General features: G+C 40.9%; 1 protein-coding gene across 1 annotated transcript in view; it reads left to right on the top strand.

Moving 5' to 3' along the window:
* LMBRD1 (LMBR1 domain containing 1) overlaps nucleotides 1-16,698 on the top strand; it is a gene marked incomplete in the record, with an annotated part of 250,015 nt that extends 233,317 nt beyond the window's left edge. Inside the window, 2 exon segments of the mRNA XM_056565826.1 lie at nucleotides 15,246-15,337; nucleotides 16,131-16,698. Of these exon segments, the coding sequence (XP_056421801.1) occupies nucleotides 15,246-15,337; nucleotides 16,131-16,247 (209 nt within the window).
* Nucleotides 16,699-17,895: the final 1,197 nt, after the last annotated feature.

Here is a 17,895-nt window from a genome sequence, read left to right as displayed (position 1 = left end):
ATACACACACACACACACACACGTGGCTAATAACTATTAACCCTTTAGATGCGCCGTTCACAGCTAATCGCTGTGTCTAAAGTGACAGTAAAATACTCCCGGCTAGCTCAGTCGGCTGTACAGGACCGCCGTGTCATCCTGAACAGCTGAAACACACAAGGAGGGTCACTACCTTCCTCCTGCATGTCCGATCGCTGAAGGACTGTTCTGTGCCTGAGATCCATGGGATCCTATGGGATAGCAACCCCGGAGTCTTTAAGGGGTTAATAGAGGACAATAAGCTTTTAGTGCTCTGCTGACCCTAACTGGACAGCTACTATTAGCTTTTCAGTCGTTGTACACACCAGTGCTGCAGCACAAAGTCGCTGTGTACTACATCCAAAATTGCACTTTCTCTCTCAATAACACACTCATCCCTGTCAGTGCTTCTAGACTAGATTTGGGCTTGAGGTGAATCGCTGCTGTAAAAAAGCTTTTTTCTGTGCAACACATTGCTCTGTCCCTCTCTTTGCAATAGAACGCTGATGTTAGTGGCTGCAAGATGGCTACTGATTATATAGGGCTGTGACATCACGGGTGGCTGGCTGCATATGATTCAGGGTCATCCCGCCGACCCTTGTTCCCGCCTTCCCAGGATTCCTTACCCCATGTCCTCACATGTGGATCCGCCATTTTAGATGCCTGGCTCGTGGAGCCTGGACCGCACTATATAGTTTAGTGACGGGATTTGCGCTATCAAATCGCGGTGATATTCGCATTTGTTACGAATAAATTTTTTCCTGAAATTTGTAACTAATTCGGACTCGTCAGGTTCGATTCACTCATCCCTAATAAGCAATGAAGAAAGGGAAGTGCTGTAATTAGAAAGACTTTCCTGCAGTTTTCTCACTCAGACTGCGTGCCCATCTGTTCCTTCTATGAACAATTGCTTCATCAAATACTTTACTGGGCAGAAATCCAAATGGCTGAGACTTAAAACCAGTGAGAAATTTATGATAAACCCCAGTGACACACTCCTTGGGTCATCACTTCTGTAGTGTCCTGGAAGCCCTGCAAGACAAGGTCAAAGGAAATGCTTTATTAGCCAAGAATGCCCTTTTATATTGGAAAATAATAACATGTGCCAAGAAATATCAGCAAGGGCACAGTGGTAGGAACACAGTAGACACTTTATCATTTAGTAATCTATTCAAGCTGTGTAATTTTAAAAGAAAAGTTAAATATGGCCTTACTTCTTGCCAAGATTGGGATGCAATACATCTAATTCTGATCCTTCTCTTTTGTATTGTACGCTCCTTGTAGTAAACATTTTAAATATTGAATAGCATAAGTGGAGCGTGGAGTTTAAGATCAATTAAACTGTAATGTGTTGCAGATTCTTCTAGACAAACTGCAAAACTGGAATACAGGGTTTCTCTTTTAGACATCCATGAACATCTTGTGGTGCAGACTGTACAATAAATATTATTTTTCTGCTTAGATTTGTACTTGACTTCTAATAAACCTCTTAGTAGCCTAACTTCATACATAATGCACATTTGCTACCTTTTAAGAGAGCTTCACTTTTCAATACCAGAGGAATAACAGTCAATAGAAAATGGTTTACAAAGGTAACCTATGTGTCACAGATTGTTCCGTAAGCATACAAATTGAGAAGACTTCCGCAGTCATAGCTTTTCATTAGTGAAAAGTTGATATCTACTACAAATGTCCAGTATAGCCATTATCTGAAAGGGAAAGTGCTATTGATTGACATCTCACACTGTTCCACTGTCTATAAATACTTTGCTTTTACCTGTGGCACTTACAGTTTTGTAGTCTTATATCTGGTATTCAGACAGGTCAATGCTGAATACTACTGGACACTTCATTCCAGAGAGTAATGTATTCAGGAAACTCTGTTACTCATTGCCACAAATGCTTGTTACCGTATAGCCATAGAATGGCATACTGTAAGTCAGCCATTGGCCACAGTAGAAATTGACTTTTTATTATACAGTTTATGGATTTAAATTGGGTCACTGTAAATGAATACAATAGGGGATAAAGCTAACTTGCTGCCAGTCTTACAAATTTTATGCACACTTGCAGTCTAGAATAAATTTTAACCTCTTGGGGACCCGACTGAGCTGCAGGGAAGCGTTTACTTTCACTTTCAGACGTGGCGGTCAAAGTCTGAAGGGTTAATAGCGCGCGGCACAACGATCGGTGCCGCGCACTGTTATCCCAGGGTCCCGGCTATTCATAGCCGGGACCGACCCAACGTGATGCGGGGTCACGGCGTGACTTTGTTTAAACACCGGGCTCAGGGCGTACAGGTACGCCCTGAGTCCTTAAGGATCGGGGATGCAGGGCGTATGCATACGCCCTGTGTCCCCAAGAGGTTAAAATTAATTCTAGACTGCAAGTGTGCATAAAATTTGTAAGACTGGCAGCAAGTTAGCTTTATCCCCTATTGTATTCATTTACAGTGACCCAATTTAATTCCATAAACTGTATAATAAAGTCAATTTCTACTGTGGCCAATGGCTTTTAATAGGGAAGGGATTAAATTACCTTTTTGTTAACTTTTTTTTTTTTTTTTGCAGCGTTATATCTCCCATAGGGAGCTATAGCACTGCACACACTGATCTCCTATGCTGATCCCTGCAAAGCCTTAGCTTTGCAGGGATCAGTCAAATAGGGGCTCAATTGCTGAAGCCTGTAGCTCAGGCTTGGAGCAATCAATCCCCGATCGGACACTGCGGAGACAGGTAAGGAGACTTCCGCCTGCGTCCCAGCTGATCGGAACATCGCGATTTTATCGCGATGTCCCGATCAGCCCCACTGAGCTGCCGGGAACCGTTTACTTTCATTTTCAGACGCGGCGGTCAACTTTGATCGCCGCGTCTGAAGGGTTAACAGCGCGCGGCACAACGATCGGTGCAGCGCGCTGTTAGCCCAGGGTCCCGGCTATTGTTAGCAGCCGGGACCGACCCGGTGTGATGCGGGGTCACGGCGTGACCCCGTTTTTCACACCAGGACCGGGCTTAAGGTGTACAGGTACGCCCTAAGTCCTTAAGAGGTTAAAAACCGTACTACAACCGCATATGTTTTTTTTTTAACATGGACGTCAATGGGAAACGCACATGTATAAATTTCCATATGGGAAACCGTATACGGTTTTTACTTTGCACATGCGCATTTGCATCCTAAAGTCCCCACCCAACACCCCTCACATTAAAAATGGACAACATTTTCAAAAACGTATGTTTTTAAAAAAAAAAATTTTTTAATAAAAACGGACGGAACATATTCACTTTTAAAAACAGTATATGGTTTAAAAACTTATACGGTTTACTTTTTCCCCATACGGTTCCATTTGTTTTTTTGCTATACGGTTTTCTATAAAAAAAAACTAATTGAAAACAGTATGGCAAAAATGTGGCGTGAACCCAGCCTAATGGAGAGGTTACCATATGATGGTTAAAGGTAATCAGTCATCGGTTTCACCTGCATTAACCTGTCGGTACAGCCAGGTAATGCAGGTGGCACTGATGACAGCCAAACTTGCCTGGTCCCGTTACATGCTCTGGCTCTCCCACAATCTTCCGCCGGGGCCAACCTGGAGCATGGGCGGAGCTTCGTTACATCACCGCTGCTGCTTCTCTGCTCGGTCCGCCCATACTCAGTCTGCCCCGATACGGAAGATGCAGAAGAAGGTTGTAGGAGAACCAAAAAACAGAACGGACCCAGGCAAGTATAGTTGTCATCAGTGTCATCTGCACCACCTGTCCGTACCGACAGGTTAGTACAGGTGAAACTGACAGATTTCCGTTTTTCACTTTTTTCATTTTCATTTTTTCTGAATCGCCTTCTAAAAATCATAACACTTTCAATTTTGCACCTACAGACCCATATGACGGCTTATTTTTTGAACCACCAATTGTATTTTATAATGACATCAATCATTTCACCACAAAATTTACGGCAAAACCAGAAAAAAAATACGGCCCGCCTCCAAAACTCACTAATCTCAAAGGGCTGCCGCTGGAAAGCCCTGTGTGTATAGTGAGCGAGGAATACGCAGCGTATTTCCCGCTGCTGCTGCAAATTTTCTGCAGCGTGAAATACGCTGCGTATACGCCAGGTGGGAATGCAGCCTAAAAAAAGTTGAACTACATGCACCAAAATTACCGTAGTATGTGTAAAATTCTTATCTTCTAGAACTATTTATTTATTTTATAAAAATGTTTCCATATACAGGGATGCATGAAGGCTCATTTTTTTGCACTGTGATCTGAATTTTTTTTTTTATCAGTACCATTTTTGTTTTGATGGGACTTTTTGATCGCTTTTTATTAAAAAAAAAATTTAGGGTATGCAAAGTGACCAAAAAAGGTTACCATGCAGTTTAAGATTATATTTTTAACCCCTTAACGACGCAGGACGTATATTTACGTCCTGCGCCGGCTCCCGCGATATGAAGCGGGATCGCGCCACGATCCCGCATCATATCGCGTCGGTCCCGGCGCTAATCAACGGCCGGGACCCGCAGCTAATACCACACATCGACGATCGCGGCGATGTGTAGTATTAACCCTTTAGAAGCGGCGGTCAAAGCTGACCGCCGCTTCTAAAGTGAAACTGAAAGTGACCCGGCTGCTCAGTCGGGCTGTTCGGGACCGCCGCGGGGAAATCGCGGCGTCCCGAACAGCTGACCGGACACCGGGAGGGCCCTTACCTGCCGCCCCGGTGTCCGATCGGCGAATGACTGCTCAGTGCCTAAGATCCAGGCAGGAGCAGTCAAGCACCGATAACACTGATCACAGGCGTGTTAATACACGCCTGTGATCTGTGTAAGAGATCAGTGTGTGCAGTGTTATAGGACCCTATGGAACCTATAACAATGTAAAAAAAAAGTGTTGTTAAAGGTCATTTAACCCCTTCCCTAATAAAAGTTTGAATCACCCCCCTTTTCCCATAAAAAAAATAACAGTGTAAAAAAAATAAAAAATAAACATATGTGGTATCGCCGCGTGCGTAAATGTCCGAACTATAAAAATATATCCTTAATTAAGCCGTACGGTCAATGGCGTACGTGCAAAAAAATTCCAAAGTCCAAAAAAGCGTATTTTGGTCACTTTTTATACCATTAAAAAATGAATAAAAAGTGATCAAAAAGTCCGATCAAAACAAAAAACATACCGATAAAAACTTCAGATCACGGCGCAAAAAATGAGTCCTCATACCGCCCCGTACATGGAAAAATAAAAAAGTTATAGGGGTCAGAAGATGACATTTTTAAACGTATAAATTTTCCTGCATGTAGTTATGATTTTTTCCAGAAGTGCTACAAAATCAAACCTATATAAGTAGGGTATCATTTTAACCGTATGGACCTACAGAATAATGATAAGGTGTAATTTTTACCGAAATATGCACTGCGTAGAAACGGAAGCCCCCAAAAGTTACAAAATGGCGTTTTTTTTTCGATTTTGTCGCACAATGATTTTTTTTTTCCGTTTCGCCGTGCATTTTTGGGTAAAATGACTAATGTCACTGCAAAGTAGAATTGGCGATGCAAAAAATAAGCCATAATATGGATTTATAGGTGGAAAATTGAAAGGGTTATGATTTTTAAAAGGTAAGGAGGAAAAATGAAAGTGCAAAAACGGAAAAACCCTGAGTCCTTAAGGGGTTAATATTATATTTTTATAGTTAGGAGATCTACGCATGCGGCGATACCACATATGTTTATTTTAATTTCCTCATTTTTTTTTATTATTTTTTTTATGGTAAAAGAGGGATGATTCAAACTTTTATTACTGAAGGGGTTAAATCACATTTATTTACTCCTTTCTTTTTTTTTTATTTCCCATACGAGACTATTACATGCAATCCTTTTATTGCATACACTGTTCAATGCTGTAGCATAGCATTGTTCAGTGTTGTTGGTGCTCTGCTGCTCCAGCCTGGATCTCAGCCATGGAACAGCAGAGTGAGGATCGGACTGCGGGAAGCAAGGTAAGAAGCCTCCCGCTGTCCACTCAGCTGTTCAGGACACCGCGATTTCACCACGGCGGTCTTGAGCAGCCCACTGAGCTTACCTGCAACAGTTTTCTCCCGTTTTAGACGCCGTAATGAACTTTGATTGCTGTGTCTAAAGGGTTAATACCGGGCATCAGCCCGATCGGTGATATCCGGTATTAGCCATGGGTCCTGGTTACTGATAGCAACCAGCACCTGCCGGGTATGAAGTGCGCTCAGGGGCTGAGCGCTCTTCACATATCAGGATATGGCGCAGTACGTAAATATACGTCCTGCGTCATTATGGCGTTAAGGCACAAGCTTAAAAGAAAGTGTTATACTGGAAAGCAGCAGTAGTTCAGATAATACTGACTGAGGAGAGTTACCAAACCTTGTGCAAAGCATGAGTAGAGCACGTGCCCATAGCCACCGATCAGCATCTATTTTTCTGAATCCCTTGAAAAAATAAAAGCTGCCCCATTTTACTCATTTTACTTTCTGGTTTGAGAGACTGTGCTGTAGACAAATATGCTTTTGTATGAGTATCTATATTTTTCTATGCAATGTTTTTACCAAAAGGTCAGGAGACATAATATCTGTATAATGATAACATTATCAATTGTACAGCTTTTCTCTGTAGCGGACAGTAGCCAAAGTTACAATGAAAAACTACCCTGATGTTACATTTGTCACAATGAGATCTGATCTGCGTCTTGTTACACCCAGCAGCTCTTATCACATAACGGGTCATCATTTTACATCTGTCACATTCTCACCAAAGAAAACAATAGCTCCTGTAATTTCTACATAGCACTGTAGTTCTACACTACATCGAAAAATTAAGTATGTAGAAGCAGTAAAGAAATGTTTCACCCCTGTCACTGCCCTACAGCTGTAATTGATAGAGGATCCCCCATGCTGTAGGCCCATGGGTAATTCAACCTTACGTTCCTTATCGGTAACTTTAAAAAGGTGTTTACTTTTTTCATAGTCTAATTAATGACCTAAAAATAAGACCATCACATTTTAAGAAAAAAAGTGTTTTCAGAAGGTCAATTTAACAAGTTTCCGTCCTGTTTTAAGGTCAAACATCTGAATATCCAAGGTAATTTGTGCAATCGTGTTTCCATAGTGCGCCATCTGTATTTTCCTGATCTGTCAGTAATTCAGGTGAGCAGCTGCAGGGTTGCAGATGGTGACAAGACTGCTATCCCCATTGGAGCTGTTTTCATTTATACTTTGGAAACAAGCATAGGCTTAACTCTTGTTAAGCCACAATTATGAAATGTAAAGCAATCCTTGAAGTTTAAACAAAACACACTGAAGTTTAAACAAAACACACTCTCTTCCAATGTTGATAGAGATTTGTGGTGTTGTCTTTTTTTCAGTGAATATTTACATATAATTTATTTAGACCATAGTTTCTTTATAAATGTAACATAAGGAACACTAATAGGTGAAGTGAATCAAGTGACCATGGCATATATATTGGACAGCAAGTAAATAGTACTTGAAATGGACATGTTGGGAGCAAGAAAATGGGCAAGTGTAAGGATATGAGCTACATTAACCAAAGCCAAATTGTGGTGGTTAAAGGAAAACTGTCACATATTTTCTCCCGCACTATCTACATGTACTGGTGGATAGTGCGGCGAGACGCTGATTAAAACGAGCCCTACCTTGGTCTGATCCGCGCCTCCGTTCGCCCGCAATTGTAGTTTTAATCTCCGTGTATATCCGGCTGTAACTGGCAAAGGCGGGGCTTCTGCGGGCTAACTGACTGACGTCAGCGCCGCTCATGAATATTCATCCTTCCTGTTCTCCCTCTCTTCGCCGCTCCTAACCAGAGGGAGGGATGAATATTCATGAGCGGCGCTGACGTCAGTGTCCGTTAGCCCGCAGAAGCACCGCCTTTGCCAGTTACAGCCGGATATACACGGAGATTAAAACTACAATTGCGGGCGAACGGCGGCGAGGATCAGACCAAGGTAGGGCTCGTTTTAATCAGCGTCTTGCCGCACTATCCACCAGTACATGTAGATAGTGCGGGAGAAAATATGTGGCAGTTTTCCTTTAAATGACCAAGTTTCTCCAAAATAGCAGGTCTTGTGGGGTTTTCCTGGTATGCAGTGGTTAGTACCTGCCGCCAAAAGTGGTCCAAGGAAAGATAAATGTTGTACTGGAGATATGATCATAGGTACTTAATGCTCATTGATATGAGGGAGGAACAGTGGCCAGCCCGTCTGGTCAAATCCCTTCAGAATACACACAGTGCACAGTAGCTTGCTGAGTGTGCATGTCCACTGCTTAAAGCATCTACATAGGGCTTATGAGCATTTAACTGAACCATTAAAACATTGAATGATGGTGGCCTGGCGTTTTCATATCTCTTACATGGCATAAGGATACACTATTGGGGGGGGAGCGGACGGAAGCAGCATCATACTCTCATAATGCTGGTAAACCTTAGGTCATGGCAATCATGTGGTTTTTATGTTGCCAAATACCTCCTACCAAAACAGTGTTGCTTAAGAAAGACACCCCTTCGTGTTAGTGGTATTCTCCAAGGGCAATGGCCTGTTTCTGCTCTGCAGGATAATGTACCCTGCCACACTGCAATAGTTAAAGAATGATTTGAGTAACATAAGAGTTTAGGGTATTGCCTTTATCGCCAAAGTACCTAAACCATCTGATCAAGCATTTATAGGATGTGCTGGAAAATTGGTCTGATCATTGGAGGCACGCTTTTAAAACTTCCATGGCTTAGAGCTAAATCGAACATCTTTGTAGCAAATACCTACTAACATCTTTGTACTAGATACCACAAGACACTTTCACAGGTTGTGTGAAGCCCATGCCATGAGAGCTTAGAATTTAGTGCTACAAGGGGGAAGTATACAATATTAGGCAGGTGATTTTATTATATAACTTTTCAGTTCTCCCTGTGCTTTAGATACATAAAATAATCTTACAATAATTACAGAAATAAGGTCTGTTAGGCCTCTCTCTCCTGTCACTTGGATTTCATTGTTTATTCAGTGCCAAAATCCACATCAGTTTGACCTCCAAACCACTTCTCATTTGAATGGGAGTCCGCACTGCTGTCCTCATGATGTATAGTTTTCCACATGCAGTTTTAAAAACCACTATGTAGCTTTAAAGACTGCCCAGTAGCCAAGACGTTGGTTATCCCTGTTAAATGGGTCTACTTTTTAGTAGGAATGCACCGAAATTTCTGCTGCCGAAAATGCCCCTTCGGCAGCTGAATTTCCTTTTTGGTGGGCATAGCTTTCACTTTATACGCTCTCCGGTGTGAGGTGCAGAACTGCCTCATCCCCACAGTGCTGTGGGAGGGAACTAGGGCAATCAACAGTACAAGCCCCCAGAGCCCACCTCTTCCCCAGGTCTTGTGCGGCTCAGTCCAGGCCCTCCATTATGGGCCGACTGTCTCTCCTTCCAGCAGTGCCAAACACAGGAAGGAGGTGACTTAACCCTTACACGGCTGACCGCCGTGTGCCTACGGCACAGCCGTGCAGCGGGCAAATGAAGCGAGCTCGTGAGCTGTGTTCGCTTCATATTGGCTAATGCCGGACATCGCTGATCAATGTGATGTCTGGCATTAACCCTTTAGACGCCGCAATCAAAGTTGATTACAAAAACAGTCTGCGGTAGCTCAGTGGAGCTCATCGGGACTAGTTATATACAGAGTAGACCGGCACTACGAGGTGAGGAGGAGACGGGGATTGAGGGTGGATGTATATTGCAATGCGGGCGTGTGGTGGTGCTATGGTATATACAGTGGTGCAATCTTAATAGCCAAGCAAAGGTAAACAGAGACCGGCAACTCACCAAGTTCACGTCGTTCGACTTCTTTATTGTGTGTAATACTCACACTTGTGGTCCCGATCAGCTGAGAGGACAGGCAGAGGTTCCCTACCTTCGTCCGTTCTGTCTGATCGGCGCTCCAATAATGCAGGCCTTAGCAGCCTGTGGTAATGGAGCACCGACAACACTGATCAGTGTTGTGCTGTAGGCTCCTATAGCATTGATCAGTATCTAGAAGTAAAAGATTGTGTGTCTCCAGCTGTTACAAAACTACAACTCTCAGCATGCCCTACAGCCATTGGCTGTCTGGGCATACTGAGATTTGTTGTTTTGCAACAACTGGAGGCACACTGTGGAAAACACTGCCCTATGGGGACAAAAATATTGTCCCCTTTTCAAATGAAATAGTTAACAAAAATACATACAGTATTTGGTAACGCCGCGTGCATACATTTTCTAACTATTAAAATATAATGTTAATGGAACCGCACTCAATGGCGTAAATGAAAAAATATATATATACCAACGGCCAGAATTGCTAATTTTTGTTAACTTAATCAAGCAGAAAAAAAGTAATCCAAAAAGTCCCATTAAAATAAAAATGGTACTGATACAATAAGAGTTATAGGGGTCAGAAGAGAACATTTCAAGCATACTGATATTATTTATTTATTTTAAAGATATAAGGGGAGATTGGAGTAGTTGCCCTTAGCAACCAATCAGATAGGTGTGTGTCCTGTAGTCAATGTATGGTGAGTGGCAGTGCTGTGGCTCAAAGCCCGGCCAGTATTTTCTATAGCCACCTCGTGTGTGTTCCTGTGTGACCTTCAAGTACATCAGTAACTAAAAAATTCTGATAATACAATTTTACAAAAACTATACCAACTGAAATCCTCATGCAATATCTGTGTTCCATCAGATATTTTCTGCATATAAGCATTTTTTTTTCAGATTTTTCTATATGCACAGGCATTTATAGGTATTTATTGTGTTTGAAAAACGTTACATAATAAACACAAAGAAATGATAATTGCTGCTTTGTAGACTGTCTAAACAGTTTATTGATAGAATACTTTCTTCACACACTGCTTCTTGTACTAGGTGATCCCCAACATGTATTAAAGTGACATTTAGTACACAGGTTATTAAAGATGGCAAGCAATTACTATATCAAACGTTTACTCAAGGCAAAAAAAAGTCTCCTGTTGCTTTTATCTACAATATCTTTCACTTTTCTCAACTTCATACCATTTGACCAGGAGCCTTAAAATGCTCCTGAATGAGTCTACATCTGTTATATTGTGGTGTGTTATAAACATAACATTTTTTTAAACACTGCTCCAAAATACTTAAAGGGGAACTCTAGTATTTTTCTCCTTAATCCCTATCCACAGGATAGAGGTTAGGTGTCACAACTGAGACCCCTGTAATCTTCTCCTGAAGATGTGTTCAGATTGAAAGAGAGAAGTGGGTGGGATGGCAAGTATATTGCTGCAATCTAGAGCTTAAAGGGGTACTCCGGTGAAAACCTTTTTTCTTTTAAATCAACTGGTGGCGATCTCCTGCATGGGGCCGCAGCATGACATTGCGGCCGACGCGGCTCCCCCATGTATCTCTATGGGAGAGGCGGGGAGGCAACATTCGTGCCTCCCCGCCTCTCCCATAGAGCTGTATTGGGAGGGGGCGTACCGTCAACCTCAGTGAGGTCGACGCTACGCGCATTGGCGGGCACACAGCGCGGCAACGCGGGGGCCCCGGACGGGAGACGCAGCAGTTGGACACCACACGATCAGAATTTATCCCCTATCCAGTTTTGTTTTACTGCAGATGTCCTTTAATGTTGAAACTAGTTAACATTTCAAGTATACGGAATAATTTTTTTGCTAAATATTAAATCCTTTGTGCTATACATTATCTGTCTACTGCCGATTTGATTTAAAATATTTGCTCTACATAAAAAGCCTAAATGGTCCCTAACTTTTTTAGAAAATTTTACATAAACAAAAAGTGAAAAGTAAACCTTTAGAAATCTTTGTTTATATAACTTATTAGGGAAACATGCCTCTTTACAAATCCAGGCTTTTTGGGGTTGATTTTGTACTCTGAAGGTTAGCCAGCACATAATTTTGCATACCTTAGTGTAGGTTTACCACTGTTTTCTAATATTTTAAGCTAAAACTATGGATGCCAAATCATAGAATGTTGCTAAATCTTTTATTATTGGACTAACAGTATTTTGTAGACTATAGAGTCTTAAAGAGGTACTCCCGTGGAAAAGCTTTTTTTTTTTTTTTTTTTTTAAATCAACTGGTGCCAGAAAGTTACAGATTTGTAAATTACTTATATTAAAAAATCTTAATCCTTCTGGTACTTATTAGCTGCTGAATACTACAGAGGAAATACTTCTTTTTTTTTTTGGAACACAGAGCTCTCTTCTGACATCATGACTACAGTGCTCTCTGCTGACATCTCTGTCCATTTTAGGAACTGTCCAGAGCAGCATATGTTTGCTATGGGGATTTTCTTCTATTCTGGACAGTTCTTAAAATAGACAGAGATGTCAGAAGAGAGCACTGTGGTCATGATTTCAGCAGAGAGCTCTGTGTTCCAAAAAAAAAAAAAAGTCCTATTTATTATTCAGCAGCTTTATAGAAGTAATTTACAAATCTGTTTAACTTTCTGGCCCCAGTTGATAAAAAAAAAATAGGTGTGCCAAAGGTGTGCCAAACAGCATGAGCCACTGTGACAAATCTGATTAATCTTTAGACTGTCTAGTATAAAGTTTAGACAATCCATTGTGCACCAAATTGTGGAGCACAGAGCTGCATGCAGGCTACTCCCTTTGTTTTTGCTTATTCTTGCCCTTCCTTTGTAAACCATACTCTATGCTGAGTGAGCATGGCACATTACAAATGTGGTGCAAATCATGTTAGCCATTTTTTTGGGTGCAAATTGCTCCAGATTCAGTATGAGTACTATGTACGATGTGTATATACTAGCTAGCGTTTAGATTACATACTGAAATAGAATCTGTCAACAGTATCACCTGCATTAACTTGTTGTACAGATTTGTAGTGCAGATGACACTGATGACAATAATACTTATCGGTCCCTGCTCCGTGCCTCCAGGCAGCATCTTCCTATAAACACCTCCTTCCCTGTGCCTCCTCTTCTGCAGAATGGAGCGCAGGGGAGAAGGCATTAAAAGTAGGGTGCCAGTGGGATGTCACCGAGCACAGGGAGCTTTGGAAAGCCCCTTGTGCACCAAGCAGGTTAAATTTTTATACATTTATTTGATATATAATTTTATGGTATCTCGATGGAATCATACCTGTGTTGCACTTGATAGATATGCATAGATTAAGCATAGAATATAAAACTACTATATGTTACCTCTACATTAACCCATCTATTCATATAATATTCTATATAGCGTCACATTAGTATACAAACTATATACTGCCATAATAATCCCCATTTATAATCACATGCATTATAGATGCCATTATTCCTATACAATCTATTCCCCCATTACTATGTTTGATCGTATATACCTGAAAATATAATTTAAAATTCTGTATTTCTGCAGTTTAGTATATTGTATGGGTTTCACTACTGCTGCAGGGCCACTTCTGGGTGCCCACACTCATAGCTGAGCACTCCCAGGGTGAGATCATATCTTCCTCCCTCCCATTGGCCAGGCCGCAACACATGACCTCGGCCACTTAGCAACGCGTCTGTAGCAACTACAGCGGGTGGTGGTTCTACAGCGCTGCTGAGCGCTCATGAATGAATTGGAATCGGCAATCCTTCTAGCTGAAGAAAGTTGTTTGGACTTCCTGCTGATTGTTAATGTACTGTATCTTATTCTATATGTAATCCCTTGCGATTATTGTACTGTATACTTGTTCTTTGTGTTACCTGCTATGGAATACAATGATCTTTGACCACTGGGCCACTCCCACATCTCATTTGGCACCAGTTCACACTGCATTTAAATGTGCTGTAAACTGCTGTATCCTTATGCTGATCTGAGGAAGAGGGGGTTACCCTCAAAACTTGTCATCTATATGGTTTTATTATTTTTGTCATAATAAAAGTGATCCTAGCCTGGATTTTTTTACAAGAAACCTCTTGACTGATGTTTTGAGTTGGCAGCGCCTGGAATCTATGGTCTATTTTCCCTATCTCCTGTGCACCAAGCAGGTCATTTACATACACCAAAGAACCATCGCAAGGATGGAGACACAGAGCGGGGACTGGTAATAATGATTGTCATCAGTGTCACCCGCTCTTCTTCCTGTATAAACCAGTTAGTGCAGTTAAAAACTGATGACCGGTTCCCTTTTTAAGAGGTCTGATATTAACTGTTCACTTCTCTTCTCACGTATATTAGATACAATGTATATGCTGACCTTCAGAATCCAAACATAAGGAAGTCTGATGTTCTTTACTGATCAGTCAGACTCAGGTGTCATTCCAGTCTCAGAATCCCATCAGATTCAGGGTGGATTTACACACAGTTTTTTAATTTTGTCTTTTGAGCCAAAGCCAATGGTGGATTGAAAAGGAAATGAGATATATATATAATGGAATTCTGCTACTTCTTTTGCCAAATCCAACTCTGGTTTTGGCTCAAAAACTGCAAAGTGTGACACCAGCCTCACTGGGTTAATCTTAATGCGGACACTGTACAAGGAACTATTTTTAACACATGCCACATTAATATGATTTCTAGAATAATGTGTACATTGCTACTGTCCTATTTTGTCTTGGTTCATATTTTAGTTACCATCTAACACACACGTATATGTTCAGTCAGCAGTTATCAAAACGCTTTCCATCCTACTAAGGTTAATTACACAGGCTCCGTTCTGGCAGTCGAAGGTACTTTTAGCAGGCATGCCTAGCATGTGGCATCTCTGGAGAAGGGCTCCCGCACCATAATACCCTAGTTGGGTATTACTGTATGCAGTGTCACTCAGAAGTGACATGGGTCTGCATTTCTTTTGGGCACTGGCCTACAGCGTGTGTTATGTAAAGTAAGTGCCAGGTTAGTTCTTGTACTTATCCCCCACAAATGTGACATGAGCTGCAATGCATACCATACTGTATGAATCACTGCTCAAGTACCAAAATGCATTAGGTGATCGCCTACTGAAAACAATGAGCAAAGTATAGTGCACCACTCCAACAGTTTGACGTTGGCTACATCTGTATACAGTACTTTTATATGAAAAAGTTTGTTCTATTATCTCTACATTTTAAGGAAAGTTTAGGCATTTTGTTATGAACATTGTACCGTATTGGTCTCTAAAAAAATAAAGCCCTCATTGTCCAATAGATATTCAATAAGTTAGTGTTGATAATGGACATTTCATTAACATGACACCTTTTTGTTTCTTTTCCAGATCAATGTACGATTACTCGAACATACTTGTTTCTGCATAAGTTTTGGTTCTTTGGCACTATTTATTATTTTGGCAACTGGGTGTTTATTGGGGTAAGTACCAATTATTTATGTTATCTACACACTTTTTTATCTTTGTATTCTAAAGGTAAACTAATTTGGCGTTTTCAGTGTATTTTCACCTGGTGGTACATGTTAAAGGATAACGGTTATCCTGTTCACCAACACTAAACCCAATACACCAGGTTATAGTGCGGGTGAACAGGAGACCAATATGGGGTCTCTGAATAATATACTTACCTTTAGTCCGGCACTCTGTCCCTCTAAAGATCGGCTTCTATATGCGCTGAATTGCGCGCTGGAGGTAGGCCCGCCGGGTGGATTTGAATATTCATGGTCGCTGGTCACGTGAATGCTTGTGCCTACTGAGCGCTCTTCTGACCAGCGGTCATGAATAAGCAGAAACGGAACAAATTTAACAATGCAGAAAAACTGTTTGGTAGAATGTGGCTCAATAAACAGAGGTTTTCCGTAACACTAAATGTAAACCTAATGAGATATTTAGCATACAGCAAATCATACATTGAACAGTTTAACTCTGCTTCATCTTTATGACAAGATGTAATAAGGAAAACAGAAACATCAAAACTGGAGACCACTGGGATAGCACAAAGTCTTCAGAAGTATACTCAAAAGAACTTCTATGAGGGGAGTTGAACAACTATTAGATCTTAGCCCCTTGCTTAGGGATAAGATACAAACATTCCTGAACACTGACCTAGACCTAATCTTATATGATCCTAATGGACAAAATGGGTTTTGGGGTTTTTAAGACCATATTCTTTGGTTTAGACTTTCCCCCTAAGTCCTGTCATGTTTGTTGCAGGTTTTCATTATTGGATTCATAGTTTCCTGCTGTAAAGGAAAGAAATCTGTTATTGAAGTGGAAGACGATGATTCCGATCTAAGTGATGATGAAGACCTATCACATGTATATTCCTAATGTAGTATTTCCATAATCTGTTCAAAAGACTTTTTACTGTAAGTTAAAAATATGAAGTTTAAAAGCAGATGGATTTTTAATTTATGGTTCAGGAAGGATTGGCATGTTAAACGAATCTTCAAGCTCAAAGTGTTACTAATTTACTTGTTTCTGGTATGTAAAATATATAAAAACATGCATCTAAAACTGAAAACTATGCACTAAAAAAAACTGATGCCAATAGAAATGCCACTATTGTACTGCTAGTCTCTCCACAGAGTTGCAATTATATTCATCTATTTTACAGTACGTGATTTGGTTCTTGTGGTATGATATAAATATATATATATTGTTTTTTTTGCATATGGCATTTTTTTTTCTTCCAAACTACTGACACTTTTAATTTATAAAAATAAATAAATTGACATTTGCTAAATTTTATATATGGCTAATAAAACATTGCTGTCTTGAACAATGATTTGTATGTTTTATTGTATGTGTGCTTTAAATAAGTATTACAGATATTACGCAGCACTGTGTATATTTTTCAATTTTGAATCAAAACAGTCTCTTCTGTTGCACCCAGTGATTTCCAGACAACTATCCTTGTACTACTAAGCAGTCATGATTTTTCATACCTATAACTACAGTGCTCACAAAGCATGCTAACTTTCCTTGATTTGTATCGCATTACCATTGGATTAAATGTCTTAAAACATAAGTTATAGGGGATGCCTGTAAATTTAGCCTAATATTCTTCTATGAATGTGCACATGACATTCAACCAAAAATGCCTTAAGGAGAAGCTTCTTCAGTCATCCACTACTAAATTCCTTAAAAAATTCTGGATCTAGTAAAAACTGCATGCAGTCAAGTTGGCAGCTTGAAATTATACAAACAGTCCTGGACAAGTAAATATGTATTAATCCGCGTATGTATGGATAACAAGCCAATACAACTTGTGTGGATGCGGTCTTCCAGCAGCATTGATGTCTGTGCTGTAAGAAGCTGCATCATTTGCAAGCTATAGTAATCTATACGTGGAACTGCAATTTTCTATGTTTACCTGATTTAATTCCGCACAAGTGATCATCTTAATCTTCCCCAACTAACTTCCAACTCATTCATTTTTTTTTATTATATATATATAGATTTTTTGGGATGAAGTGGGTGCATGATGTGGTGCTACCATCTTCTGTCAAGGAATATGCTTATTTCTTGTCTGGAAGAAACTCACAAGCCTGGGTTGTTCTTATCTGGTCTAGTGTCTCAGCATGTGCATAGGCATGTGGTTTTGTGGTAGCCAATCACTCCCCATTGGTTGTGGACTTTAATCCGACACCACCCAATGTCAGCAAATACATCCATTTTGGATCACTTAAATTGAAAACGAGATACTATTCTTCACCAAGTTACAGTGACCCACCCCCCCCCCCCCCCCGACCTACGATGGCCCCGACATACGATAATTTCAACATACGATGGCCTCTCAACAGCATCAACATACGAAGCTTTTGTATGTGGGGGCCATCGCATAAACGGCTATCCGGCAGCGCAGACTTCTTCAGCTGCCACCGTATAGCCATTTACGGTGCCCCGTGTGGTCCGCTGACGATCACTTACCTGTCCTCTGGGCTCCGGAGCGTCCTCTTCGGGAACCCCTGCATCG

The sequence above is a fragment of the Hyla sarda genome, chromosome 3, assembly GCF_029499605.1.
Source record: "Hyla sarda isolate aHylSar1 chromosome 3, aHylSar1.hap1, whole genome shotgun sequence".
Taxonomy (NCBI): domain Eukaryota; kingdom Metazoa; phylum Chordata; class Amphibia; order Anura; family Hylidae; genus Hyla; species Hyla sarda.
Note: the sequence above shows the minus strand (reverse complement) of the source record. Positions and strands in the feature narration are given on the sequence as shown.